Below are 27,551 nucleotides of genomic sequence, written 5' to 3' on the forward strand. Positions count from 1 at the left end.
CTGATTCTTTGCGACTGCACAGACTGTAACCAGCCAGGCTCCTCTTGTCCGTGAAATTCTCCAGGCAAGAATACCAGAGTGGGTATTTCTCTCTCCAGGGGATCTTCCTAGACTGGGGATCAAACCCGAATCTCCTGCATTGCAGGCAGATTCTTTACCACTGAGCCACCTGGGAGCCCCTTATAGGCTGGATGAACCACTTTGTGATTTGGGCTGTGACACAGCAAAATTGTAGAACAAAAATAAAAATTTAATATTATATTTTTAAGTCATTAATTATAATATTAAAATATTAATATTTACTGAAAATATCAGTATGGAGGCAGGTTCCAGACTGTTCACTGAAGCCAGCAGAGGTAAACCGACTAGCTGCAGTAACTCCCAATTAGAAAACAAATGATGAAGGTGTACTGTACAGCACAGGGAATTATACCCATTATCTTGTAATAACCGGTAATGGAATATAATCTGTAAAAATACTGAATCACAATGCTGAACACCTGAAATTAATACAATATTATAAATCAGCAGTACTTCAACAGAAAAAAGTTAATGGGATTTCTGTGAAAACTGTAATGGCTTACATTTTAAATCTGTGAACACAACTGTTTTAATTCCTCTTTTTCTCTGAAGTCCCCAGACCTCCAGGGACTACTCTTTGGGAATGCTTCCCCTCTCTGGGTGAGAGCTTTTCTGAGCCAGAAGCGATGAATGGGGTATGGTGGGAGGGGGCTGGCCCCCAGTGAGGTATAAAGAGAACAAAAACCAGAAACGGAAGAAATAACACGTCTGGGCTTCTTGTTTGGAAGAATCGGGGAGCTAGGAATGTAAGCTATGACCTCCTAAGCGCTGCTGTTTCTTCTTCTTTGTCCCTTCCAGAGCAAAAGCCAGGGCTCCGTCTTCGTCCGGATCCACGCCCCGTGGCAGGTGCTGGCCCGAGAGGCGGAATTCTTGAAGATCAAAGTTCCCACCAAGAAAGTATGAGCATGTTTCTCCGGGGTTCTGGGGTCTCTCGAGGGCTGGATGGATATGAACAGTGTTGGGAACGGGGCTGAGGGGGACGTGGGAGTTGAATCACGCTTGCTTCCCTGGGAACCCCAAGGTTGGGCAGAAGGGACTTGGGAGACAGTGTCACCTCAGAGCATCGCTGACGTGGGCTCTGCAAGAAGCTGGTCATTGCCGTGGTCCAGCTTTTCAACTTCTCCTTAAACCCCTTTCTCCCTCCCTTCAGCCCAGCCAGGCATTTCTTTTTTTTTTTTTCCCCCAGATCACTGGTCTATAATCTTTTTTAAAAAGTCTTTATTGAATTTGTTACAATATTGCTTCTGTTTTATGTTTTGGCTTTTTGGCCACGAGGCATGTGAGAACTTAGCTCCCAGACCAGTGATTGAACTCCTGCTTTGGAAGCTGAAACTCTAACCACTGGACCACTGGGAAAGGTCCCAGGCTTTTCTTTAGAGTGCGCAGTGGTAAAGAATCTGCTTGCCAGTGCAGGAGATGAAGAAGATGTGTGTTCAACCCCTGGGTCTGGAAGATCCCTGGAGTAGGAAATGGCCACCCACTCCAGTATTCTTGCCTGGAAAATCCCGTGGACAGAGGAGCCTGGAGGGCTGCAGTCCATGGGGTTGCAAAGAGTCAGGCACGACTGAGCATGCCCACGCCCGGCAATGAGAGTGGACAGCAAGCCTTGCTGATGCAGTGGGCAGCATGCAGGGAGGTGTGGGCTTGCCAGACTTGCTGTGAAGACACCTTTTCTGCTTGTGACACTGTCACTAAGTGTGGTGTGATGGTGGCTTTTGTAAAATAGAAGGTTCTTTCTCATGTGAGTTGATCACAGTCATCTGGGAAACGTGTTCACAGTGTTCATGCCCTGGCCCAGCTGGGACTGTGATCTTGTTGGCTGGCGTGGAGCAAGGCTCTGGCAGCAGTATTGTGGGAAAAAAGAATCCCCAGGAAAGCCCCGCAGTTTAGATGATTTTCAAGGTCCTTTTCAGCCATTAGAGTCTATATACAATTTAAAAAATTTCCTGGAGAATTCCTGGGTGACAGCTTCCTTGCGTAAGAAAATCCAGCAAATATCTCCAAAGAAAAAGGAAGTGTGTCCACAGATTTCTGCAGATTTGCTCTTCTTTTTTATTAGGTATTTTAGGGAAAAGGGATGGTTACTGACTTTGAACTTTTGAGGTGTTTCTAGGAAGGGCCCCAGGACAGGTGACGCTCTGGTTTAACCAGGAGTGATCTGTGGGTGATCTCTGTCTCTCAGTTCCTCTCCCTCTCTTCCACACACACACACACACACACATCTGATATTACAAGTGTTGACCTAGCTTTGCAGAGATCACGACCTCGTCATCATCATGTCCACCCTCCTTGTCATTAACAGAAGTTCCTACTGGCCGCGTTCTGCACAACCACTGTCATAACCTGCCTTCTTGTCACCCTCTCCACTATCAGTGACATGGTTAGAGTCAGCAAAACATTTGAATTAGCATCGTGGGCTGTGTTTACACCATCCTCACTACCAAGAGATCTGCAGCCCCATCAGAAATCATCCATCACATACCATGCTGTGTGATGCCTTATCACGCACCCCTTTCTCAAGAAGGATGAAGCCTATGGGTTCTGTTCTGATAGACTTATTAAGATGGATAGCACATCCACGGCAGGTGGACAAATGACTACTGAACAGTGAACAAACATGGGCATAAATATAGCTACAGACATCTTGCCAATAAGAGGTACATGTTTAGGGGTCGCATGCCTGAGTGTCTCGGTTTCGCAAGAATCATGCTGTGACCTTCTCCTCTTCAACTGCACTGCTCTGCCCTCTGTCTCCTGACCCCTCACTCCTACACCGCTGTCCTCAGGTGCAGGCACCGTCTTGAATCTGGACCTCGGCTCCTCTGATGCTTTCCCGGTCTGCTGGCCACATGACCCAAGTCAGCTCCGGATGGAGGCGTCCGCTTCCCTCTGGTGGTGTCCTCACTTAACTCACCTTCTGCTTCTCTTCCTTCTGTCTTCAATATATATATTTATTCTCCTTTCTCTGGCTTATCTGAATAGCTAACGTTCTGTTAATTTCTTCGATTTGTATCTTGCTGCCTATGTTTTTATCTCTGCTGGCTGATCCCTGGACAGAAGGTGAGCAAACTTTGATGCCCTTGCTAGTGCTTCTGTTCCCCAGGACAATCCTTTTAGCAGGAAACGTAGAGACCCCGGAGAAGTGTGGGTCCTCCTTCTCCTCTCCCCTCTTTGGCTCTTCTCCGTTCTGATGTCTTCCATCCTTCCTTCCCCCGTCCGCTCTTCTGTCCCTACTTCTTCCCCCTCCCACTTCTATACTGGTGCCCCTTCCTAGCCTCCCTCCCTGTTCTTGAACATCCATCCATACCTATCACTTCCTCCTTCTCCTCATTCCTGGTCTCAGCCCCTAAGTAGTGCTGGCCTCTGGCCCCTCTGATCTCTGTGTGTCCTTCCACCAGCTCGTAGCTACGGGAGCATAGTTCTCGTTACAGGGCACGCCTGCCCTCAGAGCCTATGTGTCCCCATATACTCAGCCTGTTGGAACTTACCATCCATCACGTAGGATGTACGTGCACTTGTATTTGCCGCTAAGATGATTAGGACAAAGATGTATTATGATGAAGCCATCTTGGAGTTGCCTTCTGTTTCTTTTTTTTAAAAATATATAATTTAAATATATTTGATGTATGAAGTGAAAGTGAAAGTGTTAGTTGCTCAGTCGTGTCTGACTCTGCGACCCCAATGGACTATAGCCCACCAGGCTCCTCTGTCCATGGGATTCTCCAAGTGAGAATACTGGAGTGGGTTGCCATTCCCTTCTCCAGAGGGTCTTCCAGACCCAGTGATCGAACCCAGGTCTCCTGCATTGCAGGCAGATTCTTTACTGTCTGAGCTCCCAGGGAAGCCCCATTTGATGTATGCTGCTGCTGCTGCTGCTAAGTCGCTTCAGTTGTGTCCGACTCTGTGCGACCCCATAGACGGCAGCCCACCAGGCTCCGCCGCCCCTGGGATTCTCCAGGCAAGAATACTGGAGTGGGTTGCCATTTCCTTCTCCAGTGCATGAAAGGGAAAAGTGAAAGTGATGTATAACCTTGTGTAAATTTAAGTTGTACAGCGTCTTAATTTGGTCTGTGTATAGATTGTAATATGATTGCCATTGTAGCGATAATTAACATCTCTGTCATGTTACAAAATTATTCTTTGTTGGCTGGAACCTTTAAGTTCCAGTCTTTTAGCAAGTTTGATGGTTATGATACAATATTGTTGGGCATATTCCCTGTGCTGTGCATTAGATCTTTAGGGTCTATTTACTGTGTGTTGCAAGCTTGTACCCTTAAACAGCATGTCTTATCCCTCCAGCCCCACCCCCTGGTAACCACCATTTTTTTTTTTTAAGATTTGTAGCTATTTTATTACGAGTGTACATTTAACAATGAAATCAACACCGATATATTGAAGCTTAGTTAATTGTAGTGTAATAATATTTGGATGATTATATTATTTTAAACAACAAACTACACTGAAAAATTAATGTGATAAACTTCTTGGTCATAATATTATTAAGAAATACAATATATACATTGAAAACATGATTGCTTAAAATTTGAAAATGGAAGTGAATTCGTTTGGGCAGAGTCAGAGTTCGACATAATCTGAAAGGAGCGGGTCTGTGGAAGGAGCCTCTTATTTCAACAAGTTTGGCTTTTTAGATTTCACATGTAAGTGATATCATACAGTATTTCTCTTTCTCTGACTTCTCTCACTGGGCATAATGTGCTCCAGGTCCATCCATGGTGTTGCAAATGGTGGGATTTCCTTCTTTCTTATGACCGAATCATATTCCATTGGATCTGTGTGTGGATATATAAAATCTTATATATATAATAATGGATAAAGATATATAATGAATATGTGTGTGTTTGTGTGTGTGTGTGTGTTTGTTTGTGTGTGCTCAGTCGCACCTGACTCTTTGCAACCCCCATGGACTGTAGCCAACCAGGCTCCTCTGTCCATGGAATTTTCCAGGCAAGAATACTGGAGTGGGTTGCTAGTTCCTCCTCCAGGGAATCTTCCCAACCTAGGGATTGCACCCGTGTCTCTTGCAACTACTACATTGGCAGGAGGATTCTTTAGCACTAGCGCCCCCTGGGAAGCCCCAATATATTGGCTATTGAATGGATAAAGAAGATTTTATGTATTTGCATATATAAATACATTATACTTTATATTATATATTAATATTTAATATATTAGGTAATATATTAACATAATTTATATAATCATATACTTGGTTATATATACATATATATACATTTTAATACATATATGTATATATATATATGTCTTCTTTATCCATTCACCCATTGATAGACTCTCAGGTTGTTTCCTCCCCTCTTTCCTTCCTGTTTTGGAGCCATAGCCTGGTAGACTCTGCATCAGATGAGTCCTCAAGAGACCAACCTTCCAGCCCTGATTCTAGACCCATTTGTTGTGTGACTTGGGGATGTCACTTCATCTCATAGAGCCTCAGTTTCCTCATCTGTGAAGTGGGCATAGTAATATCTGCCCTGTTTTTCCTAGAAGGTTGTTGTAAGAATCCAGGTCTTATCCGCCGCTATAGAAATGCAAGAGTTTACTATTGTGTCTGTGTTCTCAAATATTTTTATGTGTGTTCTCACTTCCTCATTCTCTGGTCAACTGATGGAGTAGGCAGGCAACACTGATGGAGCTTCTGGCGGAAAGGGGTCTATGGAGAGATGCTGAGGGACTCAGAGACAGTCTGAGCCCTCAGAGTTCACAGCCAAGGGCCCATACTCAGACACCCTCTGCTAGGTCGCTCAGTCATGTCCGACTCTGCGACCCTATGAAGTGTAGCCTGCCAGGCTCCTCTGTCCATGGGGATTCTCCTGGAAAAAATACTGGAATGGGTTGCCGTGCCCTCCTCCAGTGGATCTTCCCCAGACAGAGATCGAATTCACGTCTCTCACGTCTCCTGCATTGGCAGGCAGTTTCTTTACCACTAGTGCCACCTGGGAAGCCCATCAGATTAAATACTGTGCCAGGTAGCAGCCCATCAGCATGGCGCAGCTTCTGTCTGGGAGAATGCTTGTCCCGGGAGTCTGGGAGAGCAAAGCCAAGGGGTGGCTCTGATGAGGCTGCAGATGTAACAGAAGGAACTTGTCCACATGGTGTTGAGGCCCCAGATCCCACACAGGTGGGCCGTCCTGGCATCCCTCTGTGGGTTCAGCCTCAGGGCTTCAGACCATTTTCCTGTTCACAGAACGCAGTGGCTTGTAGTTGACCTCCCAGGAGGATGTCATATCCACGAGAGGGGGGATACAGCGTGGTATGTTGGGTGGGATGCATTTGCTTGCAAAAGTGAATCTGAGAACCCACGTCTAGGAGTGGGAGTGCAGGGTTAAACCCAGTTCCTGGGATGAGAAAGGAATATGGGGGTGAGACTGACCTCCGCAAGCCTAATGTTGGGTCCAGTGGCGTTTTCTCCTCTCTTAAAAAAAAATTTATTTGACTGTGCTGGGTCTTAGTTGGGGCATGTGGGATCTTTATTTATTTATTTATTTATTTTTAGTTGTGGCATTTGGGATCTAGTTTCCTGACCAAGGATTGAACCTGGGCACCCTGGGTTGGGAGTGCAGAGTCTTAGCCTCCGGACCACCAGGGAAGTCCTTCCCCTCTTTTTAATGGGCTTGGGAAGTGACTACAAAGAGAGTAACCACATTTGCAGGGATTCGTGTCCTGGTGGCAGTTGGAGCGAGGAGGAAGACTGAGGCATAAGGTGGGGTCACTTAGCCTCTTCCGGGCTGGTGGAGGCTGGATCATAACTCAGTGGGGTCCGGAGAGACTGGGAAGATGAGGAGGAAATCCCAAAATTGAGATCTCAAACCTGGACAAATCCACAATAATGAGTCCAGGGACACGGAGTCCTGAGCACAGATATTAACTGGGAGGGGGATCTTGGAAGGAAGTGTTTGTTTTCCAAAAACAACAACAGAGGAGCCAGTATTTTGTGAGGGACACTCAGTGTCCCTGCACAGAAAAGGGGAGGGAGGCCTGGCCTTTGGCCCCGAGCAGCCTGGGAAGGTTTGAAGTGCGTGCTTTCTCACCTCTGCTCTTTACCGAGGTGGCCCGTCTAGATTGTGGTCAGTATCTATGTTTATTTCTCACTCATCTATTTAAAAAATTTTTATTGGAGGATAGTGGCTTTACAGTGCGGTGTTAATTTCTGCTGTGCAGCAAAGTAAACCAGCCATAGGTATGCATCACTTTTTATACATATGAACGAGCACGATGCCACCCATCCCCGCCATGCTCACCCCTGACGTCCACTTATCCCCCACGAGCCACCTCCCAGGAACTGATGAGGACGAGATGACGGAGTCCATTCTTGTGTTAATGCAGCAGGCTCATCCAGCAGCAAACCCATGTCCCTTGCATTGTAGCGCAGCTCTTAACCACTGGACCACCAGGGAAGCCCCATCTTCTCATGTTCATGAACTGAAATCACATAGAATTGCCATTAAGAATTTTCTGGTGAGACTGAGAAAATCAGTGTTACCACATTGGACTAAATAAAATTCCAGTTAAAAAGCAAAGAAATGTGGCATTTTAGTTAACCTGAGAGACCCTTTAGGAGGAAAATATTAATTCCATGAAGTTTCATAAATTATTAGAAATTGTTCTCCATTACTTATTGCTGGCTCTTAGAAATTCTAATTTGGTAACCGTGACTTCTGCAGAAGTTCCACGGGAAGACCCTCCCCAGGTTCCTGAGGCCCACGCAGCCAGGCCAGAACCTCTGCCTTCTCAGTTATCCAGATTTGAGGCTTGGGTTAGTAAGGTTTCTCTAGAGAAACAGAACTAACAGGGTTGTTGTTGTTGTTCAGTCGCCCAGTTGTGTCCAACTCTTTACAACCCCATGGACAGCAGCATGCCAGGCCTCCCTGTCCCTCACCATCTCCCCAAATTTGCCCAAGGTCATGTCCATTGCATCGGTGATGCTATCCAACCATATGTGTGTACATATATTATGTATATATGTATATATATTATGTATATGTATATATATATATATCATGCTCTTCTGTCTATGGAGTTCTCCAGGCAAGAACACTGGAGTGGGTTGCCATTCTCTTTTCCAGGGGATCTTCCTGACCCAGGGATCAAACCCGGGTCTCCTACATTGCAGGCAGATTATTTACTGTCTGAGTCACTGGGAAAGCCCCTCCTGCCCTGATGTAAAGGAAATCGTTCAGTTTTGTTCAATTGCTTTCCTACTGAATGCCTGTTAATATTTTGAGGGAACCAATCGTCTGCAGAATGTACTCTGGGAAATTACATCCTAGGTTAAGTAAATTAAATTAATCCTAAATTAATTTAAATTTATTAAATTAATCCTAAACTGGAGAGACAAAGAATTAAAATTTTTAATTTTTCATTACTATGGGCTAGTTCGGGGGCTTTTCTGGTGGCTCAGTGGTCATTTGTCCATGCAAAATTCAGAAACAGAATCACATTCTTTCCCCTCCTCACCTTGACCCTCATCTTCCTTCATCAAGTAGTGATTGAATTCCTCTTTGGGATTATTTTGATAGTTTAGTGATTCCTCCCTGGTGACCAGACAGTAAAAAGCAGGAGAAACTCCATGAACTTTATTGAAGGTTGAGATCTTCTAGATCCTTAATCCTTGGAGGAGGGCCACTGACTACTCAGCCTTCATGATGCCTTTCAGGACAGATTCTTTCAATTATTATAAATATCATTGATGATTTTTGAATGAACGAGAGGGGTAGCTGTTCACACTGATGGGCTGTGGTTGGGGTCCTCTTCTTGTCGCTGTCTGTTCCCAAACATTTGTTTTTAATAGTGATGTGGGGTTGGGTTTATATTTGATATCTTTATGGGCTCTTTGGTGCATGCTCTTTGATTACTATTTCAATAGACTGGAAAGAGTGCAGAACACTTTTACTTATTCGATTTTGTTTTCTGTAATGCTTTTCATCTTTAAAAATCAGAAAAAAAAAATTGATGCCACCTCTGTGCCGTTGTTTCCATGTGGGAGCTGAGATGGCTTGGGGCTACCTTCTGGATGTGCATGCAGGCCTGGCAAGACCATGAACCTGACTCAGGGCTCAAAAGCAGTGATGCCAAAAACATGAAAATGTAACAGGAAGTGAATTTGCATTTTTAAAAATTAAGTTGTTTTTAGGCTCATAATTGAAAAAAATTGAAAGAGAGGTGGTGGTTTTCCTTTTGAAAGCCTCAAGTCCAACTCAACTGGGGCAGCACGTGTCAGATGGGTGGGCAGGAACCTGGAGCCTGGACCCCATGCTTGTGGGCTGAGAGTGGAGGGCAGTGGATAGAATTTGTCAACTGTAGTGAAACAAGACTGAGTAGCTGGGATAAGTGGTTGCACTCCCCATGGGAGACATGGGAGTAGGGGCCGTGGCTACCCCTGTGGGTGGGAGGGAGGGCTAAGGGAGGAGAGGAGCAGGGAAAGAGGAGGGACGGTCAGCTTCAGGCACCTGGGTCTCATGGGCAGAGCTTTTCTTACTCAGTAAGAACTGGGATCAGTGATATACTGGTTTATAATGGCTCTTGAGGTCTGATACATTTGCAGAAAATTTGCAAGCTGGTCATTATACCATTGATTGAAATTGGCCATAGTGGGCGTATTTACACCATAGGAATCAGTGACAGCTGCATGTCAACCATCCAGCCCCACACACGGAGGCGGGTGGTAAGCATGTACCAGCGCATGATGAATCAGAGCCCTGAGAATGAGGATGGAGTGCGCAGTCAGAGTGCCACCGCAGACTAGCGCTGTCCGGTGGCGGGGGCGGGCAGGCTGGAACCTGAGGGTGTTATGTGATCTCTGCTGTGGACATTAAAGGGCTGTTGGTCAGAGAGGAGCTGGGAGTGACTGTGTCTCTTCAGGGACTCTGAATTGATGCCATATCGGTCACCTCTGGTACAGAAAGGAACTTCCTACTCCTGCTCACTTGCTCACTGCACCCCAGCCGCACAGATCCTCCAAAATACAAGCCTGTTTCCCTCTCTGGGCCTTTTGCTTGACCTTCCCTCTGCCTGGGGACCTCCAGATACCAGGAGGCACTCTGCCACTCCACCGGGGTCTCTGCACAGACTGACATACCCGAGTACCCTGTGTGAAGTGGGCCCCTGTCTCTCTTCTTCTCTCCAACCCCTTCTCTTGTGTGTGTGTGTTTATCACTCAGCACGGCTGGATACTGAGTAGTGTATCTGTATCTTTGTTTTATTGTCTGGAAGCTCCTGGAGGGCACTGGTTTTGTTTCTTCCTATCGGCAGCAGCAGCTAGAGCAGGCCTGTGTACAGAGCAAGCAGTAAATCAACATTTGATGATGAATGAAAGGATGCATCTCATGTACCAGCCCGGTCCATTGATCCTGGCTCACTGCAGAGTGATGCTGAGGTGGGTTCTGAGTCTTCATTCAAGTGCACTGGAAGGATGCTGTGGTCCCTCAGGGTGGTCTGTGAGGGGGCGGGGGGAAGCAGCATTGTGGTACATGGACCATAGCAGCCATCCCTGATCTGGGTCCTCAGTAGCCCCTTCAGTTATCAAAAAAACATTTAGGAGTAGTCTAATTGTACCTGGAATGGGGCTGGGCTGTGTGTAAGGAGCCCTAGACCTTGGAAAGATCATGTTTTTCATTCATTCACCCATCCATCCATCCACCCAGTGAACAGTTATTACCATTATGTCTGAGATATTCTGCTGATGGCTGGTGATGCAGTGGTGACTACAGCTGGTCTTGGCCCCATGTGGCTTCAGTATGGGGAAGATTCAGAAGTTAAATAGCTGGTGATGAGCTGGGAAGCACAGGAAGCCAAGATCAGGGTAGACAGAGAGCTAACGGGAGGAGACCATTTCAGATGGAGGGGTGGTGGTGGTGCAGGGTACCAAAAGGGTCCATCTGAGCTGAGACCCAAGGGCTGGGTAGAAGTTTGCCAGGTAGGGAGGGCAGGTGAGAACCTTCCTGGGAGAGGGAAGGACATGTCTTCCCACCCCACATAAGAAAACCCTGGCCTGTGCAGGGTGCTGGGAGGAGGCCAGTGTGCATGAAGCAGAGACTGGGGACGGGGTGGGGGGCGTGGGGTGGGTGGGGACTGAGGCTGCAGTGGGAGGCAGGGGTAGGGCTGGAGGGGACTCATCAGCCATGTAAGTAGTTTGGATTTTCTCCCACATTTTTAAAGTCAACAAACATTCATTCATGTGTAGAGGACGTTGAAAATGTAATTAAAAACCATAAGTGAATCCAGAGTTAGACCTCAGAGAATGTGCATTTTGTAAATACATTGCTGTGTGCATTTGGCGAGGCTATGGACAGGACATTGATCTATGGGCACAGGGTGGGGTGGAGGGACTGGGGAGCTCCTGGTCTTGATGGGCACTGGGGCTCCTTTGGGCATTAGGATGCAAGGGCAGAGTGACTCCCAATGCTCTTTGCATCTGGATTGGTGGAGGGTTTAGTATCTGCTTGAGTAGGTAACTAGGCTTGTGCACGGAGTAGGTAACCAGAACTGTGCACCCTCAGATCTGGGTTCAGTGCCCGCGTGTCTGCCTGCATCCCTCTCTCTCCATGCCCTCAGTTACCAGTGGAGCAGGAGAACCATGGACGCGTTCTGCTGCATTGTGAGCCCCTCTTTTTCATAACTTCTTTAGTCCAGCGGTGTCCACCCCAGTCCCGTTTGTGGGGCCATCTTCTACGCTGTCTGGCTTCCCCGTGTGTCTGAGCCTTTTGAAATGAAAGTTGAGCAGGTGATCATTTTCAGCCTAGTCGACCCTCAGTTACCCAGGGACCAGACGTACAGAGGACAACACAGATACATGGAAAGGGGAAGACAGTCTGGGCTAGTGTCTGTGGGGTCATAGGTGTAAGCAGACACGTGCTCATAGCTGGGCTCACTCTCCATGTTTTTACCTAGTTTCTGCTTTTCCTATGAGTTGCAGGGAGAGGCCCTCTTAGATCAGTGTAGATGAGGGACTCATGGATAAACAAGATTATTCTGTTTATGTTTCACATGAATTATGGGCTTCCCAGGTGGCACTGAGTGCATGCGTACTCAGTCGCTTCAGTCGTGTCCGATTCTTTGCGGCCCTATGAACTGTAGCCCACCAGGCTCCTCTATCCATGGGATTCTCCAGGCAAGAATACTGGAGTAGGTTGCCGTGTCCTCCTCCAAGGGGATCTTCCTGACCCAGGGATCGAACCTGGGTCTCCAGCATTGCAGGTGGATTCCTTACCACTGAGCCACTGGGGAAGCCCTTCCAGGTGGTGCTAGTGGTAAAGAATCCACCTGCCAATGCAGGAGACTCAAGAGATGCAAGAGGCTTGGAGAATTCTGTGGACAGAGGAGCTTGGCAGAGGTCCATGGGGCCTCAGAGAATCAGACACAACTCAGTGACTAAGCAATAGCAGCATATGGTTATACCCTTCCCTTGATCTTTGGGTGCTGTTGGATCTCCTAATGTTTGTGTGACATCGGGCATGTTAGTAAAACTTTCTGTGCCTCAGTTTCTTTACCCATAAAATGGGGATAGCAGCCTGTACTGTCTGTGATAGACTATAACTACAGCCTCGATTCCTTGCATCCCATGAAGGAACATGATTCGAAGGCAGGAAGGAAACAAATTAGCCCTCAGACCACACTACTGTGCCCCTCTGGAGGGGAGAGGCTGGGGGAGACGAGCGTGGCGGGGGGGAAAGAAGTAAGAGAAGAAGGCATCTCGGTAAACCTCTTAGCCTGTGACAGTGGAGCCAAAGCGAGCTTTTATGAGAACCACATTTGAGCCCTGGGATGAAAAATAAGAGCAGCATACTTTAAAAATTATTTATGATTTTAAGCACATGAAAGGCGTATCATGTACCCGGGGAGGGCATAATGGGGACCAGCTGGCGAACATGTGTCCTGCCATTTCTAAGCATGTTCTTCATTCTCCTATGTCCAAGAATAACAGTAATAATGATGCTGCCACTGATCATATTAATAATACTAAAGAGGATTGGGGCACTTTTCCTGGACCCTGTGGAACACTGAGGAAGATCTGGGCTGCTGGGCTTGGTGGGGGGCTGAGAGGGAGCTCTGGCTCGCTTCCTTCTCGGGAACCACGGAGCCCTTCCAAGGATCAGAGGCTTGAGAAGAGAGCCTGGATGGGGAAGTCAGGAAGCCTGGGTCCTGAGGGCTGGGTTCACCCCCCCGATGCTGGCAATTCCCCGCTCCTCCGAGGCTCAGTATCCCCGTCTGTAACACAGTGACACGAATGCAGCTGGTGGGACTGGCTTGCAGAGTCTTTGTGGACCTTGCTGACATGGAGCCTGTGGGATTCCAGTGCTGGGTGCATGGCTGAGCATTCTGCATGTGAGGTGAGGAGGGGTCCTCCTCACTGCTGGGCTTCTTCAGCCCTTGGAGCAATCAACCTCCAAACTCAGCACCTGGTACCCAGGAGATGCCCAGAAGTGTGTGTGCTATGAACAAACGTTTCCTTTTCATGAACTAGAGCCATAGAAGGTTAGACTTGGATGGTACTTTAAAAGCCATTTAGTCAAGTTCTGTCTTTTATAATCTGTGAAGTGGATTAAGAGAGGTGCTCAGCCTTGGGCTAATTATCCCCACTGCTGAGTGGACCCCAGGACTCTGCCACAATGCCCCTCAAATGGTGAGATTTCCATCCAAGCTGGTGGGAAGAGGGGCTGTTTCCAGTCTTGCAGATGGTTTTTCTCTAGTGTCCGGCAGCTTCTCAGGAGGACTGTCTGCAGGATTCTTCGTGAAGCTCTCTCCCCTTGGCTGCTCTGTCCGGGAGCTCTGGTTGCTCTGGTCTCCCCTGACCTACTGCTTAGGATCCTCAGCCCAGGAAGTGTGCTGGGCTCCACCTATTTCCCCTTCCTGCCCTGCAGCCCTGGACCTCTCTCTGGACAGTGAGCTGCAGCAAGCCCAGGACTCATCTTGTTTCCTTCTCTCAGGAAGTCGTTGCTGCCCGAGGTCTGGTATCTTGAAAACTGCTGTCTTAGTCTTCTTGGGCTGCTCCAACAAAATACCAGGGGGATCAAATCAGTCAATCCTAAAGGCAATCAACCATGAATATTCGTTGAAAAGACTGATGCTGAAGCTGAAGCTCCAATACTTTGGTCACCTGATGGGAAGAGCCAACTCATTGGAAAAGACCCTGATACTGGGAGAGATAGAGGGCAGGAGAAAAAGGGGGCAACAGATGATAAGATGGTTGGATGGCATCACTGACTCAATGGACATGAGTTGGAGCAAACTCCGGGAGATAGTGTACAGGGAAGCCTGGTGTGCTGCCATCCGTGGGATCACAAAGAATCAGACATGACCGAGCAACTGAACAACAACCACCAAAATATCACAGACTGGGGGGCCTGTGAACAGTCAAACTTTCTTTCACCCAGTTCTGGAGACTGAAATTCTGAGACCAGGGTACCAGCATGGTTGTACGAAGGGTATGCACCCTTCCTGGTTCATAGCTCACACCTCCTTGCTGTGTCCTCACATGGAGGAAGGGGCTGGGAGCTCTGTGGGGTCTGTTTTAGAAGGGTGCTAATCCAGTTCATGAGGACTCCACCCTCATGACCTAATCACCTCCCAAAGGCCCCACCCTCCAATAACCATCACTGGTCATTAAGACTCAGGATAGGAATTTTGTGGGAACACAAACATTCCAACCATAGCAACCACTATTTTGTGTTTTTTGGTCTGAGTGTTTTGGTTGGCTCAGCTGGGGTAAATCTGCACCCTGTTAGTCCATCATAGTGGGAAGTGGAAGTTCCCCAGTACTCTCTTTAGAGATGAAGAATTTGAGAGGGAAAGCACCTTGCCCAAAGTCACAGAGCTCGTTAGTGTCAGCAATGGCCAGGACCCAGCTCATTCACTCTGTAGACATTGTTGTGCTCCTCCTGTGTGCCAGGCATGCAGGGCATGCTCCCCAGACACCCACAGTCTGTTGGGGAGACAGACGAGTGAACCACGAGTTAGGGAAAATGTGGCCAGCATTAAAATGCAGTATTCATTCATAGGATGCTAGGGAAGGTTTCCTGAGAAAGCTGGTACCTGAGCCGGGTGGAGAAGGAGAAGGAGGATGGCCAGGTGGAGCGGGAGGGGAGGAACTTCTGGAACAGGGACAACACATGCAAAGTGACAAGGGGAGGAAGCAGGTGCTTTGTCCTCTGAGCTTAGCACCCATGGTATTGTGCATGGGGCTGCCTGTTGTGTCTGACTGTGGACCTGTGCCAAGCTGCATCCCCGAGCATCTCTGCGGTCTGAGAAGTGGGCCAGGGTACCTGCCTGGGCATGTGTGTAGGGCCTGCAGCAGGGCTGTGGGGTGGAGGTCGCCTTGACCCTGGCTTTCGAAACCATTTACATTTCTCCTGGAGGTGGATGCTGCTATTTGCAGGGATTTGGAGCACCCACTGGAGCTTCCCAGATGGTGCTAGTGGTAAAGAACCTGCCTGCCAATGCATGAACTGCAGGAGATGCGGGTTCGATCCCTGGGTCAGGAAGATCCCCTGGAGGAGGGCATGGCAACCCACTCCAGTATTCTTGCCTGGAGAATCCCACGTACAGAGGAGCCCGGCTGGCTATAGTCCGTGGGGTCGTGCAGAGTTGGACACGACTGGAGTGACTTAGCATGCATGCACAAAGCACCTATCTCCCCATCCAGGAACAGGCAGAATTTATCCTGGACCCATTCCTGGTTCCTCCAAAGACATGCCACAGGCCACATTCCCTTTAGCCCCATTCTCTAGGGAGCTCTTCTGGATCCACTGCCAAGAGGAGGTCAAGACCAGCTTGGAGATGCTCAGCTAACCTTCTGCCAGGACACGATCCTAGGGCAGGTGTTGGGTTATTAATTCCCGAGTACAGGCTGTCCTGGCCTCTGCTGAGGCTTGGCTCCCATGAGCCTTTGCAGCTGGTGGGTCACCTTTCAGCCAGCCAGGGACTTTGGGCTGTGGCTTTATTCTCCAGCCTGGTTTCTTCCTACCAAGGCCTATTACCTTATGACTGTCCTGTCTCCAGCATGGGCCCCTTGAGTGGCAGCCACTGCTGTCATCAACGCTGGGTCCCTGGAGATTTATCATTCATTTGTTCATTCATTTAACCAGGGGGATGGTTTGAACAGTGTCCTGCCTTCATCAAGATTGTTTGGTGGGGCGACTAGACATGGGTCAAATAATCATTCAAATAAGTTTAAAATCACAACTGTGATAAACACTGTGAAAGAGAGGAATCTGGGCCCACAAAATGCTATGAAGAAGGGACTTGACCTTGTCTGGAAGCTAGGAAAGACCTCCCGTAGGAAGTGACAATTGAGTGAGAACTCAAGTGAGAACAGAAGTTGGTGATGGGGAGGGAGGAGACAAAGGGTGCAAAGTGCTAAAAATACTGCATGAAGCCAGCAGCTGGGTGCAGTGAGCATTGAACCATGGGGCAAGAAAAATGTGAAGACTTCTACAGGGCCCCATGGGCTGTGGTGAGAATTTTGGTTTTTATTGTAAGAGCAAAGCAAAAGGAGAAGAGGGCAGCAGAGGATGAGATGGTTAGATAGCATCATTGACTCAACTGGACATGCATTTGAGCAAACTCTGGGAGACGGTGAAGGACAGAGAAACCTGGCACGCTGCAGTCCATGGGGTCGCAAAGGGTCAGACATGACTTAGCGACTGAACAACAACAACAACAGAATTAACACGCTTCCCTGGTGGCTCAGAGGTTAAAGTGTCTGCCTGCAGTGTGGGAGACCTGGGTTCGATCCCTGGGCCGGGAAGATCCCCTGGAGAAGGAAATGGCAACCTACTTCAGTATTCTTGCCTGGAAAATCCCATGGATGGAGGAGCCTGGTAGGCTACAGTCCACGAGGTTGCAAAGAGTCAGACACGACTGAGTGACTTCACGGAGTAAATGAAGAAACCAAAACCATAAAAGTGTTGATATATTAACTAAGGTTAACAGCTTCTCGGCACTTCCAGCCCCACCCCACCCTCCACTCCGCACATTCGTCTCCGTGTGCGTTTCTGTTGTGACTGTCACGGTTCCTCCATCAGAACCCCAAGGGCCCAAGAACCAGGCTGGTTTTATTGTTGTTCTTCAGTCACTAAGTGGTATGTAACTCTTTGTCACCCCATGGACTGAAGCATACCAGGCTTCCCTGTCCTTCACTACCTCCTGGAGTTTGCTCAAACTCACTGAGTTGGTGATGCCATCTACTACCTTATCCTCTGCCACCCCCTTCTCCTTTGCTTTCAGGCTTTCCCAGCCTCAGTGTCTTTTCTAAGACCCAGGCTGTTTCTAACCCTTCTTAAATCCAGTTTGAACTTCCCTGCTTTTGCATTTGCTTAGAATGTCTTTGCCGATATCTGTTCAAGCCTTATTCATTAAAAGTATTTGTAAGGTAAGGTTAATTAGAAGCATGGTCAAAGCATGTGTAGAGGCTACAATAAATGCCCATCTCTAGGGAAGGAACTCAACAAATAGGACGTGTGTCTGCTGTGTAATATGGTGCCTTCATGAAGGTGGTTGTACATGGACTGACCTGGAAAGATATGTGTCTCAGATATGTTGCTGCACATGAAAAGAAAACTGTAGGATAATATGTGAAATGCCATCACAGGTGTGTTTAGAAAGGGATTCAGTTATATATGTATGGAGAGAGTCGGTATAAAACATACTCCCAATTGTTGATAGAGGTTTCCTCTGGAGTGGAGGGTAGGGTAAGGTTGGAAGTGAAAGGAGGCTGTCAACATTAGTTAATACACTTTATGGTTTTTGTTTCTTTTTTTCTCTTTTTTTTTTTTTCTGTTTTTTTTTCCTTGACTGCACCTCAGTATGAGGAATCTTAGTTCCCTGGCCTGGGATTGAACCCATGTCCCTGTAGTGGAAGAGCAGACTCTTAACCCCTGGACCACCAAGGAAGTCCCTGATCTTGGTTTCCTTGTTTACTTGAACTGTGTTAATTTTGTAATTGAAATTAAAACACATAGAAAAAAGTATCAGAAGAGATAAATAAACCGGTCTTATGTTTAGTTGTTAGATTGGGCAGGTTCTCTCCTTGCCCAAAATTATCATGATTTCATTAAAGAACAAAAAGAAAAAGGAAGGTGCCCTTTCTGTTCAAGCCCAGCAGAAATGCTGCTCCTTCTATGAAGCACTTTCTTGATCCCTCAGCTGGACTTGCTGTCTCCTCCCTTTGAACCTTGGAAGCATTTTGTGCCTCTTCTGTGGCATTTGTCTCCATTGATCTTACCAGTGCTTCATACATGTTTTACTGCTTCTTGAGATTTAAGCAACTTGGGGATATCACAAAAGAGAAGACAGCTGGCTTCCTTTCAGATCGTAGGATCTGAGTGTGGCTCTTGTTCTGGTCATCCACTGCAACAAGACAAATTCAATCCAGCTTAGTCCAGAGGTCGACCCAGAGATTGAGCCCACATCTGGGTTCTTTACCACTAGGGCCACCTGGGAAGCCCCCTTGGAAGGAGAGCTTGTGTAAAAACTTTGTGGTTAATGTTAATCCATCAAGGCTTTGCTATGAAGAGTACAACCTCTGTGTCTCAGTGACAGCATCTGTGAATTAGAAAGACCAGATGTTATACTGTAGGCAAGCATACTCTATGCATTATAAGAAACTATAGGTTCTATGGACTTCTCTGGTGGCTCAGATAGTAAAGAATCTGCCTGCAAGCAGGAGACCCAGGTTCGATCCCTGGGTCTGGAAGATCCCCTGGAGGAGGGAATGGCAACCCACTCCAGTGTTCTTGCCTGGAGAATTGCATGGACAGAGGAACCTGGTGGACTACAGTCCAGGGGGTTGCAAAGAGTCGGACACAACTGAGCAGCTAATGCTATAGGTTCTAGAGTGATTATCTTGGTCCTAACGCTGTGCTTTACTCAAGAAAGGTACTTCTTTACTCAAGAAGGTGCTTGAGTAAAGCACTCATTAGGTGTTCAGTACTTTGAAAACAGACTCATTACTAAGAGGAGCACAAGAGAAGTGATGCTGGATGATCACATAAGGGCGTGGTCTAGTTGTCGGGTACAGACTTCAGATTGGATTGACAAGCGTGAAACCTAAACAGTCACCCAGTTACCATCTGTGTGACCTTTGTTCACTCTTCTCACCTTTCTGAGCCTTGATTTCCTCATCATAACAGGAGAGTAAGATTATCTACCCAGCTGGGTGCAGTGCATGCTGGAGCTCACTTGGGTAAAGTGCTTAGTATGGTGACATCATGGGCTTTCTAGGTGGTACTAGTGCTAAAGAATCCACCTGCGAGTGCAGGAGATGCAGGAGACTCGGGTTCTATCCTTGGGTCAGGAAGATCCCCTGGAGGAGGGCATAGCAACCCAGTTCAGTATTCTTGCCAGGGAAATCCCATGGACAGACGAGTCTGGTAGGCTTCAGTCCATAGGGTCGCAAAGAGTCAGACACGACTGAGCGACTGAACACACATCTACAGACACACACGATGACATCACACAGTAGGCCTCCTGTGATGATGTAACGAAGCCGTATAGGAAGTTTGGACCCCTCACTGCACTCCTTCTTTCCCGCAAAGGTCACCTCCTTTCATGCAAATAGTTGAGGGTGTTCACCACAGTGTGAGAGCAGTGGAGGAAGGGCAGGACCCTCTGCCTGGTTTCCCTGGCTCATCCTTTCCTCCAGGTCTCGCTTACAGGGGATCTGAGCCCTGTGCAGCTCTGGCTGCGAGTCCTGCTCCTCTGAGTATCAGACATGGCTATCTCCTCCTCTCACTGGTGGCTTTACCTTCACAGATGTACGAGATCAAGTCACAAGGCAGCATTGCAAAGACGTTCAACAAGATTCTGCACAAGCTGAGCGCGCCCCTGAAGCCCCGAGTGCCCGAGCACAGTAACAGCAGGATGAAGAACCTCTCATACCCATTCTCCAGGGAGAAAATGTACCTGTGAGTATCAGGGGCTGTGGGGGTAGGGCTGTGAAGCGGCCATCCAGATATAACCATCCTATAATAGAGAGGAAGCCAAGATTCCGGGTCTGTCCAAGGTCCCGCTGCCTTAAATGGCTGAACTGGGACTGGCATGTTGACTTCCTGGCCGGCTGTTCTTTTACATTTTGTGTCCTCCCTTCGCTGGCCCTTCTTCCACATCTGCTGGGACGTCTGACCTGCTGCCTTCCACACGTCTCCATCACTCAGCTTCTGGGTTTCTTCAAGACCAATTCTTAACACCCAGTGAAAACATGCAGTCCATCCCCTGAGTTTTCATAGCAGTGGTCTACAAGTGGTCACGTTCTACTCTGCATTGGTGACTTGGAAACACACTGCAGTGCCTGGGCTCCCAGGGTGGGGGCATGGTTCAGGCATCTGTGTTCCCTTCAGCACAATGCCCTAAGCACAGTCACAGAGGTGGGTTTTTGGGTTTTTTTTCTTTTTTTGAGTGCAAGGTCAACATTTGAAGTTTAGAACAGACACAGGTCTTGCATAATTAGGAGTTTGGTATCTATTATGATTTTTGCAACAACAGGGACAATATTAAATGAAAATTTGAAAAACAATTTTAACTCCAGCATCCAGAAACTGTACTCTTCTTTGCTGTTTTTTTTTTAACTGTTCTTTGTTCATACATGGGAATCTTTTTTACCTACTTTTGTTTTTAAAACTTGTCATCGTGTAATAGTTTCCTCTCATAGTCTAAGTGTTTCTACAGTATTTGTAAAGTTTTCTTAATTATAATTTTCAAACAGCTGCATGATAATCTATCCTCTAGGTTTTGGAATTGCGTATTCCCTCCATAATCTTCGTTATAAGTAACTTTGAAAAGAATGTTTTAATGTAGGGAACTTCTTTCCTTCTGCTGAATTTGTTTTCCTAATGATACATTTCTATGACAAGTTTTCAGAATTACTGAGTCAGAAAGAGTGTAAACATCATAAGTGTGTGTGAGTGTGTGTGTGTGTGTCTTACCCAGATAGCTATGTTGTTCCCTAGAGGCTTGCCCTGGGCCTGGGGTGACAAGTGGTCCCAGGACAAGGATACAGTAATGAAATGCACTGACAAGCTTTCTCGGTGTCTGCAGGTACAACATCCAGGACAAGGACACCTTCTTTGATAATGCCACCCGTAGTCGCATTGTAAGTAAACCAGCTAATTAACCAGCTGTGGTGGGTTTGGGAGGGAGTGGGGAAGACTGAATCCTCTTTGACAGGGCATGTCTCTCCATCCCTGCTGCCTCCCATCATCCTTTGCTTGAAGTTGCCTAGCAACCAGGAGGAGCATCCAGGAGCTTCCCAATCTCAGTAGTGAAATAGTCTCAGGTTGTGAAGGATATCTCCTCTTTATGGTTGTCCCACCCAGGCCCTTCTTGGAATCATAAAAGCAGGGAATATCAGAGCTTGGGGCAGGGGGTGGAGGGACTTTCAGCTAGTCAGGTGACCCCCTTGTTTGACAGTTGAGGAAACTGAGGCTCTACGATGTAATGAATTAAAAAAATTAGGGCATATTGTTGGTGTCCGAAGGAGTGCTCACTGCTGTGCCTCTGTGACTCTTTCTTTTGTCCTCAAAGGGTCCTGGGCATTGATGTATCAGAGAATGTTAGAGCTGGCCCGTTTGTCCAAGGACACAATTACCAGCCTGTTCAATAGAAGCCAACATTCGTGATGATGGCCGTTCTTCTACTGTCTTTTTTGTTGTTTTATTAAACTATTTAAATATTTGAAATACATATTTTAAAAGTCTCGGAAGCTACAGAACAGGCAAGACTGCACAGCAGCAACTAAAACCAACGAACCAAGCGACAAACAAAAACCCCAGGAAATGTTAATAAACAACAGAAGTTAATTTATTTCCTCTACGTATGCAAAATGATGCTTTCCTGAAATTTTTTAGTCTATCCATTGAAATATAATAAATCCAAACCATAAATAAGTGTAGCGCGGATGATCATGGGGGCTAATTGTCGAGCTGTGTTGAGGGCAGTGAGGCTGGATGCCGTGGTAATTGCTGAGGTGTTTGCACAGGGTCTAGAGGGAAGGTTGGAGACATGCATGCCATGTATTTTCCAGTGTTCTCCTACTGTCTTTTTCCCTTTCAAAGCCAAAGTTCTAGATTTTTGCACAATGGTTGATTCTAATGAAAATCTGCCTAGGACCTCGACCCTGTGGCCCCAGTCTGAGCTGTAGGGCATCTCTGTTCACTATATGTTTGCCCTCTACCCACCTGGAGAGCATCCAGCCTATGGATAGAAGAGGAGAGAGAAAGATGGGCCCCAGGAGCACTGCGCACAGTGGAAACATGGCATCATGTTTCCCTCGGGAAGGACTTAGCTTTCAAATAAGGAGGAGGAATAAGAATGAACCTTGTATTGAACAACTGACTGGTTCAAAACTGGGAAAGGAGTATATCAAGACTGTATATTGCCACCCTACTTATTTAATTTATGTTCAGAGTACATCATGCAAAATAATGCTAGGCTGATTGAATCACAAGCTGGAATCAAGATTGTCAGGAGAAATATTAACAACCTCACATATGCAGGTGATACCACTGTAATGGCAGAAAGCAAAGAGGAATTAAAGAGCCTTTTGATCAAGGTGAAAGAGGAGAGTGAAAAATCTGGCTTAAAACTCAACATTCAAAAAATGAAGATCTTGGCATCCAGTCCCATCACTTCATGGCATAGATAGAGAAAAATTGGAAACAGTGACAGATTTTAATTTCTTGGGTTCCAAAATCACTGTGGACAGTGACTGCAGCCACAAAATTAAAGGACGTTTGCTCCTTGGAAGAAAAGCTATGACAGACCTAGACAGCATATTAAAAAGCAGAGATGTCATTTTGCTGACAAAGGTCCATCTAGTCAAAGCTGTGGTTTTTCTTGTAGTCATGTACAGATGTGGGAGTTGGACGATAAAGAAGGCTGAGCACTGAAGAATTGATGCTTTTGAATTGTGGTGCTGGAGAAGACTCTTTAGACTCTCTTGGACAGCAAGGAGATCAAACCAGTCAATCCTAAAGAAAACAACCCTGAATGTTCACTGGAAGGACTGATGCTGAAGCTGAAGCTCCAATACTCTGGTCACCTGATGCAGAGAGCCGACTCATTGGAAAAGACCCTGAGGCTGGGAAAGATTGAGGGCAGGAGGAGAAGAAGGTGGCAGAAGATGAGATGGTTAGATAGTATCACTGATTCAATGGACATGAATTTGAGCAAACTCAGGGAGATAGTGAAAGACAGGGAAGCCTGGTGTGCTGTAGTCCGTGGACAGGGAAGCCTGGTGTGCTGTAGTCCGTGGACAGGGAAGCCTGGCGTGCTGTAGTTGCAGGGAGTTGGACACAACTTAGGGACTGAATGACAACAACAACTTAGAGGGACTCCCATGTCAGCAGGATGATGAGCAGGGTGAAGAGGGACCGAGGATTGCAGGAAGCTACAGGACATTTCTAAGTCATGCTGAAAACATAGCGTTGACTCTGCCTGCAGAATGGGCAGGAAAACACTCCAGTTCCCTTGGCCTGGTGTTCTCGGATGATTTAAAACGGGCATATGATTTCTTTTATCTTCTTATGACAAAAGCATGAACCTCCCATTGTCCTGGTTGATGCTGTTACAAGCAGTTTAACTTTCGCTACGGCTCAGGTCCCACGTCTTGGGGGGGAAGTTATAGGGCGTTGTGGAAATTACCGGATAATTGCAAAGTGCTTGTAAAATAATGGACTGCCATATAAATGCTGTTCCTAATTATTATTGCTATTGAATACGGCACCGTGTTATAAGCGAATTAAACATTCTTGGGCCCCATTCTGCTGGAAGTCATTTATTTTAGACTCCTTCTGGTCTGTGGCTGGAATGTGGGAGTGTGAATGGTGATGGAGTAACACATCTTTTCTCATCCTGGAGGCTTCTTCCTTCCCTTCCTGCCCATCCCCCAGTCCACCCCACTCTGTGACAGAGGGAGAAAGAGGCTTGAGGTTTGTCTTGCGGTCTGCTCTGCCCCAGACTTTGGCCTGAGGACCTTGCCCGCATCTCCTTAGTCTCGTCTCTTTGTGCCCTCTTCCCTTTGGCCATCTGGGCAGCCCAGTCACATGTCCCAGCGCAGAGTTCCATCCCTGGCATCTCCTTAGAGCTGGGCACAGGCTTTGGACCCATTGGAGGGCACTGGTTGGCCAGCAGGTTTATGCTGCCCCCCGGGCTTCCTTGGCTGGGATGCTCTTAGCACTCTGCCCTCACAGTGAGCGATAGGGTCCATGCAAGCTCCCCACTCAGGGACTGTGATCTGTTAATGAGCAGTGGTCCTTGGGCAGCCATCTGCTATGTGCCCAAGGTGCTCTCTGAGACGTGGAGTCTTGAGGACCTGGGAGACCTACTCTGCCTGGGGAGGCAAGATGCTCAGGCAAAAAGCAGAGAAGGAATAGTCCCAGTGACCAAGACATAGGGGGCCCTTTTCCAATTGCCAAAGCACTTTCATGGTTCCCCCAAACATCTCCGAGAGACAGCTCCATTACAGAGGGGACCATGGACCCTCAGGACCTGCCCGGAGCTTGCCCGGGACCCTTCAGCAGCAAGGCATTGTTGGGGCTGGTGGGGCGGGCACCCCTCCTCCTTACCTCTCCCCACCCCCCAAGTGTCCTCCCAAGCCCTCGCAGAGGGGTGTGGAACTGGGGTCCCCTTCCCTCCTGTAACTTCAGTCAACATACAGCCTTTTCTTCATTTTTTAGGAGGTGGGGCAAGGTGTGGAGTGTGTGTGAGGAGGTTAGATGCTCTGTTTGGATGGGCATGACCTGCAGTCTGTGAGCTGGCACCTGCCTGGGTACACCCCCCCAACACACACACACCGGGCTGGGGCTGCAGCACGTGGCCCAGGTGTTCACGGCCTCGCTGTTGTCTGTTTTAGGTGCATGAGATCCTGAAGCGCACAACCTGCTCTCGAGCCAACAACACGATGGGTAAGGACCCTCCCACTGTGGGTCGTGCTGATGGGGGGCCAGGGTATCCTCTCAACAGACAGAGAGCAAGACAAACAGATGCCCACACGGAGGGGGCGCCCCACCTGCCCCCAGAGGTAGAGGAGTCCCATTTCTCCTGGGGTTGGGGCTGCCCCCCAACCTTCACCCCGGGTCTCTGTCCTTCCTCTCTTTTCCCTGAACCTGTGCTGACACCTTCCACTTGATCCCAAGTTCAGCTGCTTTCTTTTCACCATCTCCAAAATGGTTTAACAACTGCCCAAATCATGGCTGGTTTTTATTCGTGTTTAAGAAGAAAGACATCTTAGTGGCCTTTTAGTCCAAGCCTCTCCCTTGATGTTTAAAGAAACTAACCACCAGGGAGGGTGGATCAGTCTGAAGATGCCTCTTCTGAGTTCAGCATCCTTGTCACCATGTCTGACTGAACCTGTTTGCCTTGTGGTTTGGCTTTTTAATCTGGGGGTGTTTGTGTTTGAAACAGGACCCCCAGCATTCAGGTGCCAGGTAGGCGGTCAGGACGCTGGTGGGTGATGGAAGGGACATGGGTGATGGCAGGGTGACACCATGGATTTACATCCATGCTCACATGTCTGGTCCAGACGGTCCCCCTGCAAGTGGAAGGCTCTTTCCAAAGGGGCTGCTGTTCCTTGTCCCTCAGAACATTTGTCACTCTGAGGTGGCAGACCTTTCACTTTTGAGGCAGCTTTGAGTTGCAAAGAGTCATTTAGACAAAAGTCTAGGGAATAATAAAGTAGGCAGCCAGATCAAACCAGTCCATCCTAAAGGAAATCAACCTTGAATACTCACTGCAAGGACTGATACTGAAGCTGAAGCTCCAACACTTTGGCCACCTGATGCGAAGAGCCAACTCGTTGAAAAAGACCCTGACGCTGGGAAAGACTGAGGGCAGGAGGAGAAGGGGATGGCAGAGGATGAGATGGTGGGATGGCATGAGTTTGAGCAAACTCCAGAGACAGTGGAAGACAGGGAAGCCTGGCATGCTGGTGTCCGTGGTGTTGCAGAGACTTTGTGACTTAGCACGATTCAGCGACTGAACAGCAACAATAACTGAGGACCACCAGAGGCAGCAAGAGATCTGAAGATGTATTTTGTGCCTTCTTGTGGCCTCTGTCAAAGTCCTGGAATTTGCCATCATTTAGCTCAGTTGGTAAAGAATCCGCCTGAAATGCGGGAGACCTGGGTTCGATCCCTGGGTTGGGAAGATCCTGTGGAGAAGGGAAAGACTACCCACTCCAGTATTCTGGCCTGGAGAATTCCATGGACTGTATAGTCCATGGGGTTGCAAAGAGTCAGACATGACTGAGTGACTTTCACTTTCGCTGTCAAAATCCTGGAATTTGCCATCATTTCTAATCCAGTTCACTCCTCAGTTGTATTAATGTGCCTTACATCCTCCTTGGCCGGACCAAAACTGCTCCCTCGGGTGTCACGAGTGATTTTTTACTGCCCGCATTTCATGGCCTTTTCCTCCTCCTTCATCTTCCTGCGTCTTACTGAATGAAGACCTGTTCACTGAACCTCCATCTTCTGACAGCTGAGATCCGGGGAGGGGCTGCTGATCCACCAGTCTCTGTCCTTCTGTTTCCTCCTCCTGGACCACACTCTGCTTCCCCTTCCTCCTCCCCCATTTTCAAGGTTGTCTTCTCCACATTTCTTCGCTTCCTCATTCTCACTCTGAACAGAATTCTTACAGCCTTGAATTCCTATTTCTCCTCTCTCCCATTCCACACCCATCTTTATAGCGACGGGCTAGATACCTCCGCTGAGATGTTCCCAGAACCTTGAAATCAGTGTCTCGCTATTGTCCATTTCCCTCTCTTTCCTCTTTTGCCCTCTCTGTCTCTCCCGCTTCTCTGCCTGTTAACATGACTACCCTCTGGTTTTATTCTTGCTATTCCCTTTGCTGGAATGTCCTACCCCACATCTCACCTGGGCCCACCCTCCAGACCGAACATCTCTGTCCCCTGGTTCTTCCTGGATGCTCTCTCCTTTGGACTCCCATGAAGTTCCGTGTCTTTCTCAGTGATTATGTTCTGTGGCTTAGACTCCCAAGACAGTCCTTGAGATGAGTCTGGGTCATCTTTTATCCCCCAGTACACCTGGCTGGCTGCCCTGCATGTTCTACTCAGTTGACTTACTTTATTGAACTAATTAAATGTGCCCAGCTGGCTGGTTTCACAGCAGTAACTGGTGAGTTCCTAATGATGGGTGTTTGTGGACAAATGACTTCAATTCTCTCCAACTCAGTTTTCCCTTTTAGGTAAATTGGGGTGAGAAAGATCTGTCTTGCAGAGTTTTTGTAAAAACTGAATAGGAAGCTGTTTGTTTTGTAAACTGAAAAGTCCTTAAAAACTGAAGTTTATTTTGTGGGCAGGCTCTAGATTGTTGAAAGGTCATTAGATACCTTCTACTTTAAGACAGCAAGTTTTTATTTCCCTCCCTTTGAGGATCTCTGTGTGTGTGTGTGTGTGTGTGTGAGATGCTACAAAGTCAGACATCTTA

General features: G+C 47.6%; 1 protein-coding gene across 2 annotated transcripts in view; it reads left to right on the plus strand.

The window, feature by feature from the left end:
- The window catches only part of ANO2 (anoctamin 2), a 328,686-nt gene that overhangs the window by 68,504 nt on the left and 232,631 nt on the right, over window positions 1–27,551 (plus strand). For both annotated transcript variants that reach the window (XM_081587341.1, XM_081587340.1), the window contains 4 exons: window positions 880–978; window positions 19,864–20,015; window positions 21,145–21,199; window positions 24,959–25,010. In XM_081587341.1, the coding sequence (XP_081443467.1) occupies window positions 880–978; window positions 19,864–20,015; window positions 21,145–21,199; window positions 24,959–25,010 (358 nt within the window). The remainder of the gene's footprint in view (window positions 1–879; window positions 979–19,863; window positions 20,016–21,144; window positions 21,200–24,958; window positions 25,011–27,551) is intronic.

Source organism: Giraffa tippelskirchi, chromosome 4 (genome assembly GCF_054371585.1).
Source record: "Giraffa tippelskirchi isolate mGirTip1 chromosome 4, T2T-mGirTip1v1.2.pri, whole genome shotgun sequence".
NCBI lineage: Eukaryota > Metazoa > Chordata > Mammalia > Artiodactyla > Giraffidae > Giraffa > Giraffa tippelskirchi.